Genomic DNA, 27,247 nt, shown 5'->3' with positions numbered 1-27,247 from the left:
GTATGATAGTAATTTTATAAAGGCAAAACAGATTAAAATATTTTGTAATTGTTTTCACAAAACAAAAGGCATTTAAAATTTTCTTAAGTTTTATAAATAAATAACACATATTAACATGTTTGCAAGAATTTATATACATTTCTCTCAAATAATTTTATTAAAGGCAAATATATTAAAACATCTTTATAAACATTTTTACACCCTTAAAGGCACTTATGATATCAGCAAATAAAATAGTTACATATGCATATATCATTTTGTAAGAAAAACACTACTGTCAGGGCCGAAACGGAGTTATGGGTAGATTACAAGAGCTAGGTCGGAAGATATACAAGACTCAATGAATAGTAGTAGGATTCTAGGAAACTACAAGGGGTAGAATGAATAAAGATGCTCACTAGGCTTGTTGACTGGTCAGCTGACGACGTGGCACACGGTGATTAGATGGAGGGCGATGACATGGCGCATGGTTGACTTGCTGACCTTGGGTCAACATGCCATCTGAACCGTCTAGTTCAGATCAGGCGGTGAAGAAGGCATCTTCCTCCTTAGGCTGCCGCTCGAGGTGTGGGCATGGGCACCACACAAGCACGACGTGGACTCGTGGGCCGTGGCCGGGATCGATGCTCCGGTGACTGTGGGGCACCGGCAGGCGGTAGAGAAGGAAGAGAGGCCCACGGCGAACTCACCGGTGAGGCCCATGATGCCGGAAAGGGTGCTGGTCATGGTAGTTGTCGTGCGTTGCACCTCTATGCCCATCGGTGATGGAGCAGGGGCATCGAGGCTTGCCAGGGACGATGCTCTGGTGGCTGGGGAACTCCGATGAGTGACAACACAGGATGAGGTGGCTACAGCGATCACGCCAGTGGTGTTCATCATCGGTGCGGGGGAGCTAGGGCGGCTACCCGCGTGAGGATAGAGAGCGGCGGTGAGCTTCGGTGAGCATGGGTAGACGGCACCGGGATGCGGATTGATAGTGAGGAGCAGTGGAGTGATCTTGCGGTGTCTCTGCTATGCCAGAGAAGGAGAAATTGAGGCCGGAGGTGGCTCAGGCAGGGAGATGAAAGAGCTCCACCTCAGCTCGGCCATGGCGATGGATGTGGAGGTCGGCAGCGCTGGTGTGGCTAGGGAGGGTGAGAGGCCAAGCGGAGAGGCTAAGTGGTGGAGGCGTCCGCGTGCGAGGCCATAGACCTGCTTTTATAGGGCGGAGACCGGAGCAGAAGGCCTGGGATGGAGCTCGGTAAATGCCATCAATGGCGCACGGTTACTGGAGCAATTGAGAGGAGTTATTGTGGGAGGGAGTGAAGAGGGGTAACGGAGAAGTGATGGAGGCTGTTACTACTGGCGACTTTTATAGGCGAATTTTTTACATTTTAGCCTTTTTTAAGTTTTTCATAAATAGACCTCTGGAGAAAAGATTTTAGAATATGGACCATTAGTTCGGCGCCATTGATGCTGGCACCGAGCTAACATGTCTCGGTGCCAGCGTCCCTAGCGTCGAGCTCCTAGGCTCGAAGCGAACGTAGAAGGTGACACGGTAGGAAGCTTGGCGCTAGTCACTCTGGCGCCGAGCTCGGTGCCATAGATCTTGGCACCAAGCTCGGCGCTAGAGTGACTGGCGTCGAGCCTTTATTACCTATGGGCCCCACCCCTCACTTCCTCTCTTCCTCTCCCTCTCTTGCCCTAGCAGAGCAGAGCCGAGCTTCGCCGCCGCCGCCGCACACGCCTCCACCGGCCACCCTCGCCCATGTCGCGCCGTGCCCGCGCCCGCACCCATGCCCTAAGCCCGCCGAGCACCACCACGGCCGCCCCGAGCCCGCCCCACACCATGCCGCCATGGACAGCCCATGCCCCGCGGCCACCGTGCCTCGGCATGTAGAAGCACCGCGCCCTGTGGCCGCCGTGCCTCGGCGTGCAGGAGCACCGAGCCCCACGGGCATGCCGCCCCCCCATGCCACATCATTGCCCATGGCTGGCCACCCGTGCCACGCTGCTGCCACCGCGCCACGGCCAGTGCCCCTCCGCCCATGCCCCGGTCTCCTCGCTGATTCCTACACCCACGCTGTGCCCTCTCCTCACCTTGGCCTCACCCTACCTTGCTGCCCACCACCATCAGCTTCAGCCATGGCCGCCGTGCCTCCCATGCCCATTGAGCCAGACTCACCGCGCGGAGCCCTAGGCATCCCACGCCCACCGCGCGCCACCGCTGTCGTCGGCCACACCACCGCCGGCCCTGCCACCTGCAGCGGCCAGCCGTGCCACTGCCGACCTAGATCGTCGGCCTCACCCACGCCCATCGTCCGCTATGACTCCGTCGACGTCCATGGATCAGTCGTTGGAAAGGTAAAAATTATGAATATGCAATGTACCTACTTAGTTGGCATTTGTTATTTACTAGTTAATGTTATGACTCAGGTAGTTGATTTATTTAGTGATCTAGTGAGATATATATGTAGATAGATAGAAACATAGATACATTGGTACATAGATATAGTTAGATAGCTACTTAGATATATAGTTACATGTTTAGTTAACTAAATATGATCTAGCTATTTAGTGAGTACACTGTATATATATACGTAGTTATTATCTTATTTACTTAGTTTGAAGTTAGAAAGTACTTGTTAGGTACTATCTATCATCTAGTTTGGACTAAAGGACATGTGTTTCGTTACGTGTTTGAACTAGATGGACAACCTAGTGACCATATATTATGGAGGCACCGTTGAAAGCGATCGCTATGGATATGTTGAGTTTGTTGACATGCAACGCATGCCTGTGCTATTCAATGATAGGCCTTTATTTTGTGAGATGGTTGCAAGGGCTTGGGAGGAGCTGCATTGCCTTGGAGATGATGGCATTGCAGTTGATGGTGTACTGCACCTAGGTTCTCATCCCAACATCCTCAGGCGAATGATCTTAATTTGTTGTGCGGATTGGTGGGAGAACTATGTGAGATCGGCTATGAACAGCTAGCTGCAATGTTTGGACGTGGTTGTGCATTGGGTGTTAGTTGATCCCATCCCTCATGGGTTTTCCCCAGTAATGGATCAGCAGGCACACATTGACCCTCCTGTTCTAGAACCTTATATGCATGTGGAGATTGCACCTATGGTTCTCGATGCTCAATCTGCCCCCAATGCGGTAGTTGGAGATGGTTGTTAGACTCATGTTTCCATGGCAGATCCTCCCCATGAGATCCCTTTGACACAGAATCATCTGAGTAAGTGTCTTAACCGCATGGTTTTTAGGAGCTTACCCCATTCCTTACATCTATTTCTTTCATTATTTCCTCATTTCTCTACTTATGTTGCAGGAGACATTCCTGAGAATGTGGATGTGCCCCCTGTTGCTGTGCAAGTGCACTTTGGAGATGGATTCCATGGCTCCAATAGTGTTGAAATTATGCATGATTCAAAGCCATATGAGATGACTAGGACTCTTGATTTTGATGATGATCGCCCTGTTGGAGAGCTAATAGAGAGTGATGTTGAGATGCTGAGGCGTATCTTTCCCGGCCGTCGTGATCCTAGAGTTCACGAGTTCAGCGATCTTGCTCATTTTGATCAGGCGTTTGTAGAAGGACGTGATGATGAGCTCCTAAAAGCTCCTGAGGCCGGTCCTAACATGGTAATTGAGAATGGGAGAGTGTTCAATGACCTCCCTGCATTGAAGAGGTGGTTGCAGGCTTTTGTAGTGATATGAAAGAGACCTTTCAAGGTATTGCATTCATATGCGGAGTGCCGTTACACAATTGTGTGTGACAAAGAATGCTGCCCATGGAGGGTTTGTGCAAGGAAGCAACAGGTCACCAAAAAATAGAAGATCACAAAAGTTGTCAGGCCACACAATTGTGCTAACCATGAGCTAACACTAAGGCATCGGCAGTTGACATCTACCCACATTGCTAAGCGGTTGATGGGAATTTTGCAGGGAGAACCCAACATGAAGGTGAGGACAATTATCAGGACCGTTGAGGCATTGTATGGAGGTTATGTGATAACTTATGGTAAAGCATGGAGGGCTAAGCATCGAGCATGGAAGATGATATATGGGGACTGGGAGGATGGGTATGAGCAGCTACTAGTTCTTTTCAATGCAATCAAAGCGGTGAATCCAGGCATGCATTATGAGTACATCCCAAAACCAAATGCATGAAAGGATAGGAGGCAGATATTCTTTCATGCTTTCTAGTGCTTCCCTCAGTGTGTCGAGGCCTTTAGGCACTGTCGTCCCATCTTCTCCATTAATGATACATTCTTGATTGGCAAATACCAGGGCACACTTCTTATAGCCATATCCTGTGACATGAACAACAAGTTGGTTCATTTGGCATTTGCTTTGGTTGAGAAGGAGAACAATGACAGTTGGCGATGGTTCTTGAGGCTAGTCCGAATACACGTGGTTAGGCCTAGTAGGGAGGTTGGCATCATATCTGATAGGCACCAGTGCATACTTAATGCCATGCGAGAGCAGATAGAGGGGTATGCACCTTTGCACCATCATTGGTGTACTCGGCATCTTGCCGAGAATCTACTCTGGAAGGATGGTGTGAAGGGTAACTTTGATCTGTTCTAGGAGGCTACTTGACAGCTTGAGGACAAGTACTTTTAGGAAAAGTTGGAGCAGGTCAGAACCGCATCAAATGCATAAGGTAGACAATGGCTGACAAGTTTGATGAGGGATTTGGAGAAATGGACGAGAGCTCACGACGCCAGTGGATGGAGGTACAAGTTTCAGTGCAGCAACATGGCGGAGTCATTCAATAAGTTGCTATTGGGGATACATGGTATGCCCATGAATGCAATCATTCAATTCACCTTCTATAAGCTTGTTGCCTGGTTCAACGATAGACACGCCCATGCATTACAGTTGCGGAGTGATGGAGAGATATGGGCTCCGAAACCAAAGACACACCTAGAGAAGGCAACAGAAAGGGCTGACACACATGAGGTTACATGCTTTGACCATGCCACAGGGACTTATTAGGTCGAGCATAGGGGAGGTACAATGTCCGATGGTGAGGTCTGAGAGTCGAGGATCCATGTGGTTGTCCTCCAAGATTTCAAATGCACTTGTGGTAAACAAAGGCAGTACCACTTTCTATGTTCTCATTTGGTGGTAGCAGCTATGCATCGCAACTATAATATCGAGAGGAGGATATCTCACGAGTTTAGTGTCGACACGCTTGTGCACACATGGAGCCCCCGCTTCGTGCCTTTCCAGGACCCTAGAGAGTGGCCTCCATCTGATGGGCCAAAGTATATTGTGGATCTAGCTTACCGTTGGAACAAGCGTGGATCAAGGCAGAGGATGAGGCACAGGACGGTTATAGATCAGATACCCAGAAGAATGAGGCATGGGAGAGGAACTCCATTTGTTACTGACCCCGAGCAGTACGAGCGTGGCAAGTGCGATAGACTTGGCCATAATTTATGAAGTTGCCATTGGTAGATTAGTGAGGTGCGACTATTGGTTGATTTTATTATTTTATATTTGTCGTATTCATTTAATTAATTATGTATGTCTCAATTTATGCCTGTATTTGTGTCAATTACTTATACATTTCTAAGTTCATGTTTCATTGTATATTGAAATTCTAATTCATTCACTTTTTTTGTAGGATGGCGCAATTCCACCTGCTCGACCCGACGTATGAGGCGACCCACCGAGGACGTCTCATAGCGCTGGGGCAGGTAATAATCTATAAGTTTTGTTCAAAATATGGTGAGCGTATATGTGTTCATGAAGTAACATGAGACTATGTTTTATTCGATGCAGGACCTTCCGCTCCTTCATCCTAGAACCCACAGTGGGTTCTTGGACATGCGGTACGACGATAGGTACACTCCTTTCCTGTAAAGAGCTGGCCTGGATGTCATCTCTTCTTAGGTTCATCGTGGGTTGCCCAAGTTCAACTCAGCGGCCACAACTACGTTGGTTGACAGGTATTAAATTGAATCATTGCCTCCATTCATGGCCATTTATTCATGCGATTGCCTTTTTGACAAGTAATCTTGCTTTGTCTTAAATATAGGTGGCGGCCAAAGACTCACAGCTTCCACCTACCTTTCGGGGAGATGACAGTCACGCTCTAGGACTGTTAGAAGATGCTAGGCCTAAGGATTCACAGCAACTCAGTCACCGGGCAGTGCAGGTTAGAGGGCTAGAGAGCACGAGTGGAGGCCTTCCTTGGGCATGAGCTTGGCGAGCAAGGGGATCACACTTCTGGAGTTCTCATCTCCTGGCTACGGGAAGAGTTTACATAGTGCCCCGAGGAGGTAGATGAGGAGATAGTTGGGTACTACTGCAGGGCGTGGATCCTACACCTATTTGCCTATGTTCTCTTCCCTGATGCCATGGGTGATAGTGCGTCCTGGATGTGGGTCCACTGCCTCAGTGACTAGGACTAGGCGTGTCACTACAGCTGGGGCTCTGTAGTCTTGTGTTTTCTATACTGGCAGCTGTATGAGGGGTGTCATTGGTCTTTGTCCAACGTGTCACTTGGTGGATGCGTGTACCTATTATAGCTGTGGATGTGGACTCATCTTCCAGTTGGCCATCCAGAGGTTCTGGCTCATCGTGAGTGGTTCCAAGGTTAGCCTCCAAGTCGGCAGCCAATGTGGGCGTACCTTTGGGACTAGGTCAGGGTTCCGTACGCGAGGTTAGACCGGGCGTACATTGAGTTCACAAATAAGCTAGACACGCTGATGGCGTCTAGTGTAAGTAAATTTTATTTTCCATGCTGGTTTGAAAAGGATTAGTATACCATCTAACATCTTGTTTGGACATGTTGCAGGTGGAGTGGGAGACGTACGGTGGAAAGGGCGCACTTCCTTTTTAGCTGAGCAATGTTTGTGGGTTCGACGATGACTTCTATAGGATGAGGTGCCCTCTAATATGCTTCTATGCTATTGAGTTTCACTTGCCAGATAGGGTTGCATGCCAATTTGGAGTGAGACAGCTTTGGCCTATGGCTCCATTCTCGACTGGCGTTGACTTACACAAGTAAGTGTTTTGATATTTCAAAAGTCTCATGATGATCCATTTCTGTTAATATGGTGACAAGTACATGGATTCAAGTAATAATGACATACATGCAGGTTGGATCGTCATAAGAACAAGAAGATTTTTGACTAGGAGAAGCACCACCAGTCCTTCATTGAGCAATGGGAGGAGATGCACGACAACATGGACGACAACAATGAGCCACACACAAATCGTGAGTTCAGGCGGTACCAAGCTTGGTACCAGCGTGCGACATGTTGCAGGCTGAGGGTATAGTGGATAGAAGATGACTATGCCGACATTGAGTCCTCTGATAATGAAGACACGGCGTATGACCAATCGACTCATGCAGGAAGGCAGGTGGAGGCAGGACCGATCTTGGACAGAGTGGTAAGCCAATTGCCTTATTTTTCTACATTAAGTTGCACAACAGTACATTAGGCGTTCTTGGACCGACATTAGGAGTTATCTATTTTAGTTAGTGCCACCTTCAAGCCGTATCACCCTTATAATACGTTAGATTCTTGTACAAAAGAAAACAAAACCTATTGCTATTTGTTTAGAAGTATTATTACTGAGAACTTTGTTGCAGGGCAATACACTCAAATGCTTAGTTGAAGAGATTGAGCGCATTCGGCCAAGAGTCACGGATGACTACATGGTTAGCTTCCTGGATGTAAGATTAAAAATATTCTTTCAAACATATCATTAATACATTAGATTCTTTCAGTTAACATAATTTTGTACAACAGAGGCTGTCACGTCGTCTACGCCGTGTGGCTGGTCGTTGTGGTTGTAGGACAGACACAACGCAAGACGTGTACATTCCTTTCATAGGCAGAGGAGGCTTGGGTTCCTCTAGCCAAGCAGCTATAGGGGATAGGGACGAGGATGAGGAAGACGACGACGATGACGTGGACAAGAGGCACGAGGAGCTTGGCCCCTCTCAGCTCCATGATGCTCCCTTGACTCATCCTACACCGCCTCTAGGCACTAGGCGACGCCATCCGCGTGACCCTTACACTCTAGGTATGAGCGCTCTCGGTCACAAGGGTAAGGGCAAGAGTAGGAGGCAGTGAGGGATGTGGTAGTTGTTAGTATGCACTATTATGGATTTTGTATTTACTTTTCTGTAACTATTTGGGACTGTACGGACATTGTGGACTATTTGGACTGTGTAGGACATATTATGTTGGTTGTGATGTTCGTTGTGGTTGCATTATGCTCCTTGGATGATTAAATGTTTGGAATATATAATGATGTCTCTGTTTGTAACTGTGGATGCTCCTAAAATAAGGGAAACTCTTGCAAATTTTTTCCATCAATCATTAATCATACTACACTGCTAAAAAGGCACAAATGTAGTACACAGATTAAATGTAAATTTATTAGAATGTGTATAATCTAAACGTATCATACATACACTTTGTAGATGAATCTTGGGTTACCAAGCAACAGTGAATTAATCTATGCTTTTCAGACAATAAAAATAGACTTTTCAGATATAAGGACAGTAGTGATTTATCACTTCACTGACATAGTACTGGCATGCAAGGAAGCACAACTCCACTCTATCTCCACCATCCATCTTATGACTATTTGATCCAAGGGCTGAGGTGAAGAGGCACACGGATCGCTGACATGGCACATTGAGAGGCCTCCATTCCTCCTCTCAACCTATAAATAACCACTCACTCCCTCTCATTCACACACACAACAAGAAAGAAGAACACTCCTCAGTATTTTCTTTCATTGCAGTACCAATGTCTAGAGGGTCATCCAGAGGGAGAGGAAAGGGGAAGGGAACTACCATTAGGTGGGAGGGTCCTCTTTGTCCTGATTTCTTTGAGGAAGCTCTTTATGAGAGGTTCCCAGTTGAGAGCAAAAGTGATTTCACCAAAGAGACACCACTGAGAGGATACGATGAAAGGAAAGAAGAGTGGCCAAAATGCATGCATGGTGAGGACTGCCTAGTGTAGATGTTCACCGAGGGAATAGATGGAGGTCGTTATTTCTTCAAATGCCCGCGAGCATGGGTAATTTCTATTACTATTTGTTTCTTCAATATGTTCCTCTTCTATATAACTTACACGACATACTTATTGTAGTCTTCCTTGGCCAAACAAAACTATGGGTTCACTAGGTGGGTTGATCCTCGACCTATTTATCTACATGCGGAATACATCTACTACCTGTAGGACCGTATCTTTGGTCTAGAAAGGGAAGTTAGCAGCGGTTACAAGGATGACGGACATGACAACAACAACAATGGTGCCGATTCACAAGAGGCACTCTGCAATGATCCATATTGCACCTACCCTAACCACAAGAACAAGGGGCCTCCCCCGTCATCCCCGCCACCACCAACAACAACAATGGGAGGCTACTATGGAGAAGATGCAACATAATTTGTGATGTGGCCACACTACTAGGATGACTTTCTCTTATTCATATGCCACATCTATGTGTTTGTTGTTTGGTTTAATTACCTAAGGCATGTTAGGTTTAGTCGAAGGAAAACTCTATACCCAGGTTCAGTACATGTTCTCACATGCCATTTCATGTGTTTTGTGTGTTGAATTATATAATGTCGTACGTCGTTAGGTTTTATTTGCAGCACGTGTTCACATTTCAATATGTCCGTAACATTAAGCAGAATATTGAGACCATAAATAATGAAAACAACCACATAATGAAAAGTTCAATACTATGCCACATTAAACAACATAATAATACTAGAAGTACGTGCCGACAGTAGACATAGGGGCAAATACACTTTCAAATCCTCAGTCTGAAACATACTGAGTAAGCAACTCATCATCCGAGTACCAGTCCTCTACTACAACACTATTGCTATGGCTAGGCTCACCTACATTGCTCTGACCTGCCTATCGCCTGTAGTAAGCAGCCTTCGCTTCATCTGCAGTTGCTGCGGCCTGAGTGAAGAACGTGTAATCATCATCCTCTGCTAGACCGATGAGCTCGCTCAGTCTGCCAGTGTCTTCCTCAGCCTCCTCCGCCTGCAACCCTACCTCTGCTAGAGCGATGAGCTCGCATAGTCTGCTAGTATCGTCCTTAGCCTCCTGCGCCACCTGCAAGCCCACCTCTACTAGAGCAATGAGCTCACTCAGTCTGCCAGTGTCGTCCTCATCCTCGTCCCCCTCATCAGACAACACAATCGGTGATTGAACGGTACGACCAACTCGTGATCTATGCTCATCTAACTTCTCCTCATACCTTGCATGAGCCAGCTCTGTGGCATGTTCCTCGCTGCAACCAATCCCTTCATGTATAAAATGCAATCAGTTAGCAACGCGATTATATTACATTTAAAATCAGGTAATGAAAAAAAATGCTTTCAAGCACTCACTGGCACATAATGCAACAACATGCTCGTTCAAGTACCTGCATCTGTACTCTGTGTCTCCTCCCTTGCCTCATTCCTTGCCCTCTCCTCCTCTAACATCATACATCTCTCCAATCCCCATTTGTTAAGCCCAACATCGATCGGGTTACAAATACCGCGTTGTCTAGCAAACTCACGCATCTTTTCTTTGTGATGTTTAACGAATAGGTTGACATAGTCAGGTCCATATCCCCTCTTCCATGCAATTACTTACCTCTTCTTTAGTTCATCCAAGAACTTAGCTTGACCATCATAACATTCCCACCTGCATTTCCTAGTGCTCTATTCAAATGAAAAATTATATCATATATGTCTTAGCAAAAGAAACAAAATATGATTTCATGTTTACCACAAAAATAACCAACCTCATCATACTCAACCATATGGCCACAATAATGGCCTATTCCAAGCTCTGAAGGGACTAGGCCATAGTTGGATTTAACACCACATTCGCATATGACAAGAGGTGCTTTGTAAATTACCCTTTCTTTCTTCTTTTCCTTAACCTTTCGTGGTTCTTCCAGCCATTGGTTCTTAGGACCATACAACCACTCCTTGAAACGACATTTCGCCATTGAAAACACCTAAATAAGTAGACATTAGTACATGAACACATATAGCTCAACATTTCAACACATACACTTTGCACTTACTTCATGCTTGTTTGGACACACAAACTCCAATGTATTCTCAGGGTTTATCACAGCCCGATCTCCATAATTGCACAGAGGAGGTTCCTCGAGTCGTCTAACTACAGCTAGGTGCTTCTCCTTAGCCATCATTGGTGGAGGGTTAGGGGGTGGAACCCACCGCTTGAAGTGCTCACGTGGATGTCTCCCTCTAAACCAATAGTTGAAAAGGAGGTACCTAGGATCAAACTTATCTACACCATCGATCCACTGAAAGAAAAAGCACCTCTCATGGTCCTACACAATGAGATTCCAACAAAATATTAGTAGCATACTTACACAAATACAGAAAAAGGATAGTGGAAATATTTTTTACATTAAAACAACTGCATGTGTAGAAGCAACGCGCCGCTATGTCCGGATGTTTCAATTGAAAAACATGGGCCGGGAAACCACAGTCACAGTTAGGGACAGGGAGGTCAGGAGGGGCGGAGGCATCTTTGCTAGACGCATCGGGGTATAATTCTCGAGGACGACCCCATTTTCGCCAAAACTCCTCCCGAAACATTTCTTGCATCTAACAAAATAGATGTAATTTAACAAACAAAACTCAAAACATCACAAATAAATGTCAATGCGAACCATAACTACAATACAACCAATTTCGTTCTAAGAACCGAAAGCAATTAACATTAAGCCCTAAACCTAGGGTTTTTCATTTGATGCACAATAATAAACCCATAACATAACTACATGCGCCTAGGTTTGCTAGCTTTTCCACGCCTTGGCATCATCCTACGGTTGTATAATACATATATTGAGGGATAGAATGAAACCCTAAGTCATGACGATTCTTAGGTTGAAAAATCCGACTAATATATACCGAATCGATGAGAAAAAAACTAGGAGGGGAGCGAGGATACCTTGCTCTTGAAGATCTACGGATCAAATAAAAGTTTCCAAGGTCCAATATGCCGATTTGTGAGGTAGGGTGAAGTGGGGAGAGAAAAAACCCGAGAGGAAGGAGAAAGAAGAGGAAGAACGCTCGGGCATGAAGGTTGGGCCGGGGTTAAATGGCAGGAAGTTCAGCGCTAGTCACTCTGGTGCCGAGCTCGGTGCCAAGATCTATGGCGCCGAGCTCGGCGGCAGAGTGACTGGCACCGAGCTTCTTGCCATGTCACCTTCCACGTTCACTTCGAGCCTAGGAGCTCGGCACTAGGGACGCTGGCACCGAGACGTGTTAGCTCAGCGCTAGCATCAATGGCGCAGAGCTAAGGGTTCATATTCTAAAATCTTTCCTCCAGGGGTCTATTTGTGAGAAACTTTCAAAAAAGGGCTAAAATATAAAAAATTCGGCCATGGCCGGGCGTGCTCAGGGCTCGGCTTCTGCACCTGCAGTCTGCACAAAGAGGAACGTAGGAGCTGAAGGTGAGAGATGACATGTGGGGCCAGGTTGCAAGTGAGATGGATAGAGGAGCTTGCGTGGGCTGTCCTGATGGGTTGCTGTGGACCAGATTAAAGAAAACAAATATAAGAAGGTAGGAGTAGAGTTTTTGGTCAACTTGCTAATTTGATACGTGATGACATATGGCATGGCTATTTCTTTCATGCATCGATTAAAACACGTGAAAAGGGAAAGAGGCTCAAGGGGAAAAAGGAAAGAAAGGACAAAAGGCCAAGGATTTTCTTGTAAAGAAAAAATATTGGGTTAGATTTGATGATCTTTATTAGAAATAGAATAAAGATTGGGCAATGAAGAGATTTGATGCAAAACAAAATTTAAAGTTTTTGTTATCATAAATAAATGAGTGTTTTGAAACTTGATTTGACAAAAATAAGTTTGAAATTTGTTTTAAAATTTTGTAAATAGGACAAAACTTATTCGAGGCTTAATCAAATTTTCTAACTCATTTTTCACTCAAGTAAATCAATGCAACCAGCATGAATACAACACCCATATGGAAAATTTAATTAGGAAGAGTTTTATAAAGCTATTTTTATTTAACAAAATAATAACAAACTTTCTAAATCTTAGTTAATTTTAGGAAAATTTATTAAATCATTTATTTTGTTTAGTGTTTTCTAGTCACATCCCAAAATGGAAATTTTGGGGTGTGACAGTAGCCTTCCCTCATGCCGAGACACAGGAACACCAATTCGATTTAGACCCAAATAGTATGTGCAGAACTCAATTGTCTCCTCTGCCGACCATCCTTCCACCATGCACCCTTCGGGGCCTGTACCTGTTCCGGACACACTTCCTCAGGACGCTCATTAACCTCTCAAAAGAAAACATCTGGTGCAAGAACAGCAGACCAAGTGCTCTTATTTACTGAACGAGATGTGATATGATATGTACAGACATATCAAAAAATGTCGGTGGCAAATGCATCTCCAACCTACTCAAAGTATGGTGCATGTCTTTCTCTAGCTTGTCAAGTGTAGCCGGATCTATAACCTTGTGTGAGATTATTGAAGAATGAGCACAACTTTATGATCGGGTCACGCAGCTTCTCCGGTAGGACACCCCTAATTGCAATTGGCAACAGTTGTGTCATGATAACATGGCAATCGTGTGCCTTCATTAAGTACATGTTGAATTTCAAATCTTTCATGTTCGCTAGCCTCCTGATGTTTGAGTAGTAGCCAATAGGCACTTTGAGTTCATGGAAGAAACTTAAGAGCTTCTTTTTCTCCTCTGTTCCCAAGGTCCATGAGTCTATTGGAATTTTTTGTGTCCCATCAGGTTTAAGTTCAGGATGTAGCTCCGGCCTCACTTCTAATTCTTGCAGGTCCAAACAAGTGTTAAGTGAATCTTTCCCCTTGCCCTTTGCCTCCATTAAGGTGCCGAGCAGGCTTTCGGTCATGTTTTTAGTGATGTGCATCCCATCAAGTGCGTGGCGAACATCCAAGAACCGCCAATAAGGAAGATCCCAGAATATCGATTCCTTTTTGAACATAGAGGAACTCGGTGCCTGTTTGCTTCATTTGCCCTTTCCAAGGACGACTTTTAGTTTGTTCACTTTTGTTAAGATATCCTTCGCAGTTAGAGTGCGAGGAGCCTAGCGATCCTTAGTTATGCCACAAAAGGATTTCTTGTTCTTGCGGTATAGATGATCCAGGCTTAGGAACCGACGATGACCCATGTACACCATCTTTTTACTGTTCTTCATCCATTTAGCATCTGTGTCCTCCATGCAAACCACACATCCTTTGTGTCCTTCCATAACTTGTCCAGACAAGCAACCAAGGCCCGGTAGGTCACTGATTGTTACAAATAGCAACGCTCTCAGATAAAAGTGTTCTTTCTTATACTCGTCCCACACCTTGACCTTTGTTCTTCACATTTCCATTAGCTCATCCACCACTGGTTGTAGGTAGACATCAATATTATTGCCAGGTTAGTGTGGCCCTTGGATCACTAATAGCATCATAATGTAGGTGCGCTTCATACACAACCAAGGTGAAAGGTTGTATATGCATAGAGTCATGGGCTAGGTGCTGTGATTGGTGCTGACCATGTTGAAAGGATTCATCCCATTAGTACTCAACCCAAACCTTACGTTCCTTATTTCTCTTTTAAATATCTTGTATCTAGAATCAATAGCCCTCCACTGTGATCCATTGGCTGGGTGTCTGAGCTTTCCATCATTCACGCGCTTTTCGGCATGCCACCTCATTAGCTCTGTTATTTTTTCACTCGCAAATAATCTCTTCAGGTGTGGAATTATAGGGAAATACCACACAACCTTCTTGGGTGGTCTTTTGTTCCGGTCAATGATTGTCATCGCCTCAGGACAGTCCTCAGACTTGTAGCGTGAGAGTTCGCACACCGAACACTAATCCAACTCTACATATTTGCCATGGTACAATATGCAATCATTGTAGCACGCATGAATCTTTTGTACTTCTAGCCCCAATGGACAGATCATTTGCTTCACCTGATATGTGTTCTCCGACAACTCATTTGGCCGTGGAAGCATCTTGCTCTTCAAATGAGTTAGCAAATCATTGAATCCTTTGTCCGACGGTCCATTCCTTGATTTCATCTCAAGTAGCAAAAGGTTAGCTTCTAACTTGGTCATAGAAGAACCATCGAACAACGGTGTTTTTGCATCCTTTCTCATTTGCTCCAACTTCTTCAAATTTCTTGCATCAAGGAACTCTGGCTCCCCATCACGTATCATCTTGTCTAGAGCATCAAGCACTTCAGTATCTAGCAAAGTGTCATGACCTGTTTCATTGATGGTTTCCTACACGATTTCACTCACTGGTTCATGGACAGTTTCCTGCACGGTTTCATCAACTGTTTCATGGACGATTTGCTGTAAGGTTTCATTCGTTGTAGTCTCTAGCAATGGTCCTTGGACAATTTCCTCAGGTAAGTTGCCACCCTCCTCACCATGCATGTTCGAAACCTTATAGTTTTTCATGAAACCCCTAGTTAGCAGATGATATCATATCTGCTCAACATCGCAGATCCTAAATGCCTTTTCATTCTTGCAATCAACACATGGGCAGTGTATGCATCCTTTGCTACTCGCAACATTATTTCCTACATACGCCTTGGTGGCTTTCACAAAAGTGTCAATGCCTTCCACGAATGGAGAACTCATAGTTTCCAAGTACATCCACCCACGATCCATCTATGAATAACACAATTTTAGTGACATAGGTCAACTATAGTCATTCAATTTAATACAAGCAAACTAGAGGATACAATCTGACCGTACTGTAGGGTAATCTGGTGTGCACGCAACAATCATCAATCAGAAGAAATCAATAAGCACTCCCTTAGGAAGAAGGGTGATTTTTTATCACAATTTAACCACAGGGGTCGCATTCACAAAAGAGTCAATGCCTTCCACGAATAGGGCAGCAAGTACATCCATCCACACGATCCATCTGTGATTAACACAATGCAACTTTACTAATCGACATAGGTTGAACTAACTAATGTGTCATTCAATTTAATACAATCAAAACTATAGGATACATACTAACTGTAGGGTAATTTGGTATGCGCACAACAATCAAGAATCAGAGAAGCCACCTCCAAAATCAAGAGAAGCACTCTAAAATGAAGAAGGATGATTTTTTGTCACAATTTAACCACATGATCAAACTAAGGTAGCTACACAAAAAGAGTTGTTAATTACATACCATCCAATATAGAACATCCTTCGAAAATCAACAACTTCACTAGCTTGGCGGTCCCCAAAAATGGTGGGAGGAGCCACGGCTGAAGAAAAGTTAACCGAATGAAGAAGAAGAGGAGGGAAATAGGGAGTGAAGAAGAAGAGAAGGGAAATGGGGTTTTCATTGCTCTTGCAGCCCTTTATCACCGTCGGGTTAATTGGACAGCCAGTGGTGATTCTAAGTTTTTCCGTCGGATCATAGATTATGGTATTCAGTGCCCGAACAAAATGGCGGTAAAACTTTCTTATCACCGCCGACATGAAAGGGTGGGAAGACGTCTTCAATTATTGTGATTTCCACCACCGGACCATACGATGAACCAACGGTGTTACGTAAGCGTCACCGCCGGATCTTACGGTGTAGGGCCCATCAATCCTGGCACAGGCGGGGAAAATTTGTTATCTCGGACGTGTTGTTCGCGCATCATGCATTGGATCAACGACCGGCGGTGGTAAGCGTTGCACAGCCGGTTCGACGTATGATACGGTGGAGATGCCCGGCATTTTGTTCACCGCCGGATCATATGTCCACCTGACGGTGAAAGCCTTCATCACCGTCGGTTATTCAGCTAGGAGGGGTCCATAGGTCATAAGCCGGCGGTGATACGTATCATTGTCGGTTATCTCAAAATCATTGGTGAAGGTCCCAGCGGTGAATTGACTTTCTGTAGTAGTGAATATCACCCACTATCCGCAATCCGCTACCTCGACGCCAATCCGCTACCTACCCGCTATACGCTATTTATTACCTTGGGAAATCTTTGTAATCTGAAGGAGGAATATGACGTCTCATGGCTTTAATTTGTAGTAGGGACTTTAATGAGATTTTATTTGGATGCGAAAAGGAGGGTGGAACCCCATGCAGGAGGCTTCAGAAGTTTTGCTCGGCCTAGAAGATTGTGATCTCCATGATTGGGGATTTATTGGGACTGCCCTTAGTGAGCTGAGTTCAAACATGTCTAGTGAGATGGGTTCTTGAGTGGACATCCTTCTAATAGGTGTAATTGTGTTGATAATCCTAGAAAATTTTGATAGACCGAGCCTTAGTGGGTTCATATATTGGTTAAACATGCTTATCCTAGTTATTTTGTAGATTATGTAGGTTTATCCTAGGTTCATTATGTGATGTAGGTTTATAGGTTTAGTGGGTTGAATCGGATTAGGTGTACCACATGTTGCAGATATATATTATGCCAATTGATTTTTTTACTCTAAAATTTGACTTTTAATGTAGGACTCTCATGTTGATTTAGTCCCAAGTCATATTCAAAAGTTAATTTCAACAAAAAAATTTAAATGTGGATGCAAGGTTTAGTTGTAGACTTATAGAGTCGGTTTTGACGTGTGGTCCATGTGTATTGTAGCCACATTAGTCTACTTTAAGTATCACACCAAGTCACACCAATTTTGACATGGGGTCCATATATAGATGTAGCCACATTAATCTATCACCAGTGACAACTAAATTTAGTTAGTTTTGCCAGATTTTTCAGGTGTAAAACACGATGTCTAGAGCCCTAGGATATGCGACAGTATACAAGGTGATAACTAATAACTAGTGGTAAAGCTAGAAATATGATTTTCCTTTTTGGAGGGGCGGGGGCAATTGCCCCCCCCCTCTCGCACCCTGTACCCCCTGTCACTGCCACTGCTAATAAGTGAATGTAATAGTCTTTAGCTGCCTCCGCTTTGAAATTACCTGATCATCATAAGTAATCAGCGATATCATCTGCAGAGAAGGGCTTTACGAGATTGTTGCTGTAAAGAAGCTTTTTGACAGTTCAGAAATTAATGACAACGAACATTATCAGATTCAATGACAAACACTATCAGATTCAACAGAGGGATTTTAATAATGCGATTAGGTGTATGGAAGAAGCCAGGCACCAAAATATATTGGGGTTTCTAGATGCCCACGATGCACAAAAGATTGACACAAATCAACAATTGCTGATTTGCTCCAAGTACCTGCCTAATGGGAGCCTCCACAAGTATATTAAGGGTATGATCAACCATATGTATACCCTAACTTCTTTGCTCTCTTGTTTTCTTAAATTAATTGACAATTGCATATTTTCCATAGACAAATCTTGCAGGTTCCAATAGAACACACGATAATAGATAATAAAGGGTATTTGTGAGGGCGTAGAATATCTACACCATGTGCACCATATTATTCATAGGGATCTTAACCGCAAAATATACTATTAAATCATTAGATTGTGCCAAAAATCGTGGACTTTGGTCTATCAAGGTGGTTTCAAGAAGATCAAAAATTCATGCTATTACTAAATAGATAGGTGGAACATTGTAGGCTTCTAAGTCCTCTAGAAATCCAACATTTTGGTTTACATCTTTTTTTTATCTACAATAGATATATAGCACCAGAGTTGTTGGATGGAGTAATCACATACAAGGCTGATATTTATTGTCTTGATGCCATAATAATGGATCTTCTCGTGGGACGTAAGAAATGTATAGGTTTGGTAGAGAGTGTCGTCTAGTAGGGCTCTCCCCCTACTCCTCCCCCTCAGTTGTCATCAGTTGGGGCGAAGCTACATTGTGCTTAGGGGGTGCACATGCCCCCTAAAAATGAAAAATAACTAAATTGTACTATATATGCACCTCTCATGGTGTAAGTCTATGTACCCAAAGCAAGCACATCTCTTTAATTTGGTCTAGACAACCAGTGGTGCCAACTTTGTGTTTCTATACAACCATGGTCATTGATTTTTATACTATTGCAACACCATTTCTTTTATCACAGTTGTACTGAACAAGACCACACCAACTGTCGATGATTCAAATTTCAATCTTTTCCGAAAGAAGAGCACATCTTTTGTATATCTATGCATGCCGATGATGAAGGTATTTATGACATAGTGTTTTCTATGCCCGGAGACAAGTATTTACGACTGAACACACTAATTTCTATGCCTCAGCATGTATTTACGACTAGACACTGTGGTTTGAAATTTCAAATCTTAAAGTTTTATTTGATCGTGTCGATCAAGCCTAATACTGAGTTTAGCTTAGGTAGGCATAAGCTCGGTCGTTGGATCGACATCACTGCCTAAAGCATATTTCTAGCCCAAGACCATATTTGGGCTATAATAATCTTAGTGTTTGTTTTTTAATATCTGCTACTTGTGACTTTTTATAATGCCTATTAACATAATATTTGTTTTTACATAAGATAATAGAATAAACTATAAGGCATACAAATCATTTATAAATGTTTGTTTACACATTTTTATTACATATAGAATTATATCCATTCATTATTGAGCATACAAATAATTTAACCAGACTAAACAAAGTGCTATATATATGTAAATGCATATAATTAACAAGATTTATACACATAAGAGGAATGAAATATTTACCACTTTCAAACTTCTTCCGCCAATTTAAGATGTTTTAATCCATTATGAAAACTAGATTCTAAAATATAAAAACATTTGAGTTTCATATATGTTTAATTAAATGTAGCAAACATGTCATGTATACTTAAATGAACAAGTTTAATTAGGTTTCGTATATGTTTAAGTGAACACAACAAGTTTAGGTGTCATATATGTCTGCTGTGTTTAAGTGAATAGGTTTAAGTATCATATGTGTTTAAGCGAACAAGGTTTAAATGTCATGTATGTGTTAGTGAACTTAACAAGACATGCATAAACACTTACCTTAGAGATACATAGACACTAAAAGATATATATATGTCAGATTATATGTTTATTAAGCTAAAACAAGTATGCCATATATGCTTCTATGTGATATAGGAAGTTAACAAGTTTAAATGCCATTTGTGTGTTAGTGAACATAACAAGACATAAACACTAAACCTTAACATGACACAAACACTTACACACACACACACACACACACACACACACACACACACACACACACACACATATATATATATATATATATATATATATATATATATATATATATATATATATAGGAGAGTATATTCAGTAGCCGGCTACAAAATAAGTTATTCTGTAGCCACCTCCATTTATGATAATTTTATATACTATTTTACGATAATGTCAATATATATTTATGATAGTTGGGTTACTATAACACATGGGGATATTTACAATAACGTTATAGTAAACCACTTAGTAAGGAGTTACTATAATCTCGTAAATTAACATAGTAATTATCGTAACTCAAAGTGGCTACAGAATAAGTTATTTTGTAGCTGGCTATAGGGTAGTAGTTCTATATATATATATATATATATATATATATATATATATATATATATATATATATATATATATATATATATATATATATATATATATATATAGGGATATTCAGTAGCCGACTACAAAATAAGTTATTCTGTAGCCACCTCCATTTACTATAATTTTATATACTAATTTACCATAATATCAATACATATTTACGATAGTTGGGTTACTATAACACATGGGGATATTTACCATAACGTTATATTAAACCACTTAGTAAGGAGTTACTATAATCTCGTAAATTAATATAGTAATTATCATAACTCAAGGTGGCTACAGAATAAGTTATTCTGTAGCCAGCTACAGGATAGTAGTTCTATATATATATATATATATATATATATATATATATATATATATATATAGGGAGAGGCTATCCTGTAGCCGGCTACAGAATAAGTTATTCTGTAGCCACCTCCATTTACCATAATTTTATATACTAATTTACCGTAATGGCAATATATATTTACGATAGTTGGGTTACTATAACACACGGGGGATATTTACCATAACGTTATATTAAACCACTTAGTAAGGAGTTACTATAATCTCGTAAATTAACATAGTAATTATCGTAACTCAAAGTGGCTACAGAATAAGTTATTTTGTAGCCAGCTACAGGATAGTAGTTCTATATATATATATATATATATATATGTGTGTGTGTGTGTGTGTGTGTGTGTGTGTGTGTGTGTGTGTGTGTGTGTGTGTGTAAGTGTAATGAGCATGTCATATTTAAATTTGAATACTTATGGATTTTTTTCCTGGGTGCCAATCGCCAAGGTAACTTGAAAACCCTCAAGGAAATGTCAAATTTCCACAGGGGACTAGCGAAACAAACAGGAAAATGTCCAATTTCCTTGCAGGCCTAGTGAAACGGTCAAGAAAAAGCGCAATTTTCTTAGATGTTTTCACCACCCGTCAAGGAATATACAGTTTTTTTGTGGATTATTACTATCACCGCCATGGAAACATATATTACTTGCCGGTTTGATTTGGTCTCTCAAGGAAATTCGTGGCCACCAAGAAAAAAATCATTTTTCTGGTAGTGAATGGAACCAGACCCAAAGGATAGGGCGCACAGTCCGATCCATGGGCCTGGCCCGTTCAAGTCCTGCAGGGGTATTGTAGCCCGTGCGGCAGGTAGACCATCAGTTGGTTGGGCCCAGCAAGCGTTTCCCGCCAATGTCCATCTTCATCATGTTGATGATAGCACGGGGCTGATTTGAGAGTTTGGCTGGATCACCTTGCAGGCTTCGTGTTCGATCGCCAATGCCCGTCCAGTCCAGAGACGGATTTCAGTCCAGACGCTCAGGTTCAGCAGCAGCATGTCATAGAGCCCATCAAAGATCGCCGTTGGTCCCGAGGTGGATGCTCATGATCTGCTGGCAGTGTCTCGCACGTGCAATGCAACTTGGTCAGGTGACGGTGCTGACGGAGTGATGATACTACTAGCAGATTGCTTCATGTGACCGCATCATCACTAAAGAAACGCGTTCCAAAGCTACGAGCAAATTTGCCAGCAAAAGAAAAAGAAAAAAAGGAAAGCAAGCAAAGAAGCTACGAGTAATGGCGGGCTCGAATGCAACCCAGCTCGTGGTCTTCCAGCTTTAGCAAAGGATGGTCCGGTCCCTCTCCCTCCTGCTGTCCTGCATGCATCTCAGCATCTCATTCTCATCTACCGCCAGCGCCAGGCTTCTGCGCATCAGCCCATGCATTGCCATCGCTCAGGAGTCAGGACCTCAGGTTTCTTTCACCCCGTTCGCTTCGCTGAAAAAAACAAGCCGAAACACTGTTCCGGCTGATTTGTTGCGAGAGAAAAACACTGAGCCTGCTGAAAAAAAAAACAAGTTGAAAAGTACGGATTATAAGACAAGCCAACAGGTCCCTGCGTTTTACGGTAAAAAAATTAAGGTCTGTTTGAAACAAAGGAATACAAAACGGAGGAATAGCCGCAGGAATAGAGTGGAGTGAAAAGTAAAAAACTACAAGATTCTAAAACACAGGAATTGATAATTTGAGCTATTTTGATAGTAGGAATATGGTTGAATCATCTCATGTCCCTAAACAATAAATTAGTTCTAACAATTGTTGCATTCTAAAGTGATTATTCAGGACACATAGGTTGTCTCGCATATTATTATTTAATTCATTAACTACATCCATCTTTTACTTTAGCAGCTGTACTCTCTACTCATTAACTACATCCATTCTCTCTCCTGGATGTTCTTATCTTCTTTTGTCCGCTCTCACTAGTACAAGGGCGCATGCAGCCGTGATAAGCGCTAGCGGGCCTGTTCGCTGGGAGGAATTCTGGAGGAATTTTGATGGTTTTGAGGAATGTTAGAAGAATTTGTGAGAGAAAAACACTGTTCCGAATAAAAAAAGAAGCGGATCAAGCCGGATTTAAGAACACGCGAACGGGGCCAGCATGATTTCCATTAGTTCTAACAGGATGCTTTTTTTTTTTGCTGTGAAATGCACGTTGCTCGTTTCCTTTCCTCCGGAACGAAAATCTCCTTTCCCTTGTCCCAAACACACCCACATGCTCCCTTTTCTTAGGAATGGCACCCTTCAAAAATCCTGTAAAAATCCTACAATCCAAAAGTAGTAGGCAGTAGCACGTACGTAGGCAAGTCTTGTTGGGATTAGATTAGCGCATTGATTGAGGGTACCCCCTTCCCTTGCATCCCAAGTTTGGGCGCCGACCCTTAATTCTGGGCCCGCGGAACACGTGAGCGCGAGTGGCCCACTGTGCCGGCGCGCTGTGCCCCCGGTCCCCACGCTGACCCATTCCACCGCCGCATTGACTCTGCCACGTGGCCATTCGTTCACGGTCTGATTTTAACCCCTCGCTGAGAGCAACTCCAGCCCACCTTCCTAAACATGTCCCTATTCCAAATTTAGGGACTTGATCCAAAAAAATCCACTCCAATGCAGCTCCTACTTGGGCTCCCATTTTAGGAGAGCTGTCAAAATTTAGTTTCGGGTCCCCTAGAAAACAGGCCCTCCTATTCCTCCCCCGAATCGTCTTCCCCGCCGCCGCTCGGGAGCCGCCGTGCTGCTCCTGCCGCGAGCCGCGAGCCTCCTCCCCTCCCGGACTCTACCTCGGCACGGCATCGCGAGCGCCCCCGTCCACCCCAGGAGCACCGCGCCGCGTGGAGCCTGTCGCGGGGCTGCAGCCACGCTCGCGCGTCGCGCGGGCATCGCGTGGGCTTGTGGCAGCGCGGGGAGCCGCAAATGGCGGCGCCGGGTTTCTCCGGAGGCGCGCTGCCTCCCCGTCCGGCTGCTGCCACGAAACGTCGTTCCTTCGTCGCTCCTCATCGCCAATCTGCCTCGATTCCCCTCACTGCCAACCTGCCTCGTCGACAAGAAGGCCCTTCTCCCGGCGGCGGACAGCGGCAGGATGCCTTCTCCCGGCAGTGGCGGCAGCGGCTTACCTCGCCGGTTCCCCAACGACCAGCCTCTACTCGGCCCTCGCGCGTTGACCTTCACGGAGCCTCACGCCGCCACCTGGGACGCCGGCAGCACCACAACATCACCAGCACACGTCTATGAGGTTGCCGGCGACGACTTCAGCCCCAACCATTGGACGCCTGACTACTCGGTGAGTTGTGCTAATTTCATTCCCAAGAGAGCCTTCTGAAGTTCTGATTCATTCCCAAGAGAGCTTGCGTCAATATTGATAGCCAATTTGTCTTGGGTATCTAATCTGAACACATAGTAGTTGACATATCAACAATCCAACAAGTCCTAGTTTAGCCTTTCTTTTCTAGGGTTAAACATAAACCCACCTGGTTTATAGCAGTAGCAGTTGTATATTCTTTTTGATTCAGATGCAAAGCTGTAGCTGCACTAGATTCAGATATGATAATCTTTACCTAAGAGCTGCCTCTACTGCATAATCTTGGATTTTCATTATGTCTGATCTTGGGGATCTGCACATTTGCAATGCTACAGAGGGTTCCAATTTAATACTCCACTGTCATAGGAGGAGTACTCTGGCACTAGAGTTCCATCATGGTGTTTAGGCATTTATTGTGAATTAAATAGTTGAGTTTACCTCTAGACACTAGATGTTGTGGCTTGTTGCTTGTATGCCATTGTGATGAGTTTCAGTATAAGTATCACAAGTTTGAACTTTGGGCTTCTGAAGTTTCTTTGCAATCTATTACATACTTGCCTTCATCATAGTCATGTGCAATTGTATGCCATTTTACTTGGTTCAGTTAAGGTAATTAGGGCATTCTTGTAAAACAGGTTGCTATACATAAAGGTAATTAGGGCATTCTTGTAAAACAGGTTGCTATACATAAAGGTAGTAGGGCTTGAACTGGTTAGCTAGTTCTCCCACAGACGCATCGTGGCGCACTGCAATACAGACGCGCTGCCCTGCCCTGCCCTGTGAATGATGCAAAGGCCAGCCGCAGACGCCGCAGCATGCACTTGGCCGGGGATCGATCGATCCATCCATCTCCTTTCTGCGGCGCGGCGAGCAAAAGCTTGAAGCCTTGGTTGATAAGGACATGGGAGCCCTTTCGCTCGCTGCTTTGCTTTGCCTTTGGTTCCGCTTGATCAGGACTCAGGAAGGCAAGGCCGGCCTGATCGCGTGTTCCTCTCTTCCTCCTTTCGATTCCTTCCGTCGCCTTTGCAGAGCCCAGCAGGATCGATCGATCCATCCATCTCCCTTTGACAATACTCGATCAGTATGAAATCTTAATCGATGAGCTGGTGTTACTTTAATTAATCTTTAATAATAGTATGACTTTGTTTATTTTATTATATAATCTGGCTCGCTTTCTACTCTTGTCTTTGACAACATGCATGTGCCTCGCTGTGACGATGTAATGTCAGGCACAAGTTTTATTGGTGCCGCTACACCGGGCCATCCTTGTGAGATCGCCTTTGTCACGTCTAAACAGGCTGCAGGGACACGCTGCAACTGCTTTAAGCAGGTCGGGCCACAGGCACAGCGGTGCACCGTAGTCGTAGCTTTCCAGCAGGTAGAGCGAACACGAACACACAGCACTAGTTCAGTTCTGTTCAGGCAGGCGTGTCGGCGGCGGACCATCGCCATGTCCCTGTGGTGGTCGATGGAGCTGAGCTGAACCTGAACCGTACCGCTGTGCTTTCACGGGCTAAACCAAACCTATCGCGTCTTTTCTTTTCTCCTAACGTAACAAGCCTTGCAGTTCTACGCTCTTAAGATTGTTCTAATAGCTGAATCTGAATCAACACTCATATTTCTGTATATTTCTTTGCAGCAACCAAGGGCTTCAAGTGCAGCAGGAAGTGGATATTTCACAAATATATTGACACAGGAAGTGGATGATGATTTGGAATTGTTGAGGCAGCAGGATGCCACTCCAAGTACTGGCGGCAAATCCAAGCGAGGCAGCAACTACACTAATCTTGAAGATATCCAACTTTGCAAATCTTGGATTCATATCAGCAATGACCCTATCATAGGGAATCAGCAGCCAGGAAAAACTTATTGGGAGAGGATCGCAAATGATTTCCACAGGAACAGGGACTTTGAGTCCGATAGGACTCCCAATTCACTCGAGCATCGCTTTGGGATCATACTAAAGGAGTGCATGAAATTCCAAGGCTACTACGAGGAGGTCGAGCGTCGTCATCCAAGCGGCATTCCATACCAAGAGCATGTAATTGATCTTGCACTTGGTTCATCCCATATCTTGTCATTGCTATATATCTAATCATGCACTTGATCTTTGCTGCAGCTGCTGGAAGCCCAAGCAAGGTATGCCAGAAAAGCGAACGGCAAAAATTGTCAATTCGAACATTGTTGGCTCACGTTGAGGCACACTCAGAAGTTCGAATCAACGCTTGAAGGCAACAAGAAGCCGGCCAAGTCCAGAGAGCTCAACTTCCCGGTAGGAAGTGAACAAGAGGACGATGAGTCAACCGCCCAAGGCCAAGAAAGCTCCTCAATCCCTTCTGCCAAGAAAGCCCGACCTCCGGGTAGAAAGCAATCCAAAGACAAGCTGAAAAAAAATGAAGGAGATGACGAGTACAAGGATATGATGCAAAATTTGTTGGTAATGAAGACCGAGGAACATATGATGAAGAAAGAAAGGTGGGAGAAGGATATGATGCTTGAGCAACGCAGGCTTCAGATGGAGGAGGAGCGGCTGCAGTGGGAGCAGGAACAAAAAATTATGTTTTGTGATTTGACCACCATGGACGATGATCAAAGGGCATACGTGAAGGCGAAGAGAGCGAAGATTGTGAAGGCGATGAGTGCTAGTGTAGGCGAGACAGCTAGTGGTGAGAGTGGAGTGTAGGTTTGGTGAGAGTGGAGTCACTTATATCTGGTAGTGGTAGTTTTCTTATGCTACTGTTATCATTATCAATGGCACTGCAATCAGTATTGTTCAGTATATGCTATGCTATCAGAGATGCTATATGTGTTATCAGAGATGCTATATGCACTGCAATCAGGAAATGTTAGTTCCTTCAAAGATTTGGTTTCTGTTAGTGGGATTTGTTTCTGTTAGTGGGATTGAGCGAAGTCTGGTGTGTGCTGTTTTTACTTGGATGGTCAGTGTTGAATCAATGATTCTAGTTCACTTATAAATATTTCATGAATGTGTAATATGTTCAGCCATGCGCATGCATGTTAATTTCTCTATTTTCTATGTGAAATTCTGCTCTCGTGTTTTCTTTTTTAATTTCAAAGCAGGGTTTTTAGAATTACAGATGTTGGATTTT

At 43.8% G+C, this 27,247-nt stretch overlaps 2 protein-coding genes across 2 annotated transcripts; both read left to right on the top strand.

Moving 5' to 3' along the window:
- The first annotated feature begins 1,638 nt into the window (after positions 1-1,638).
- LOC136469510 (classical arabinogalactan protein 9-like) lies at positions 1,639-6,844 on the top strand. Its single transcript, XM_066467678.1, has 4 exons — positions 1,639-2,343; positions 6,038-6,157; positions 6,556-6,597; positions 6,800-6,844. The coding sequence occupies exons 1-4, from the start codon at positions 1,639-1,641 to the stop codon at positions 6,842-6,844; spliced, it is 912 nt and encodes a 303-aa protein (XP_066323775.1).
- An 8,556-nt stretch (positions 6,845-15,400) lies between these two features.
- LOC136469509 (uncharacterized) lies at positions 15,401-26,820 on the top strand. The gene is made up of 4 exons (XM_066467677.1): positions 15,401-15,424; positions 23,511-24,119; positions 25,777-26,178; positions 26,257-26,820. The coding sequence occupies exons 1-4, from the start codon at positions 15,401-15,403 to the stop codon at positions 26,818-26,820; spliced, it is 1,599 nt and encodes a 532-aa protein (XP_066323774.1).
- The last annotated feature ends 427 nt before the right edge of the window (positions 26,821-27,247 follow it).

Source organism: Miscanthus floridulus, chromosome 8 (genome assembly GCF_019320115.1).
Source record: "Miscanthus floridulus cultivar M001 chromosome 8, ASM1932011v1, whole genome shotgun sequence".
Classification (NCBI taxonomy): Eukaryota; Viridiplantae; Streptophyta; class Magnoliopsida; order Poales; family Poaceae; genus Miscanthus; species Miscanthus floridulus.
This window is presented reverse-complemented; position numbering and strand designations above follow the sequence as displayed.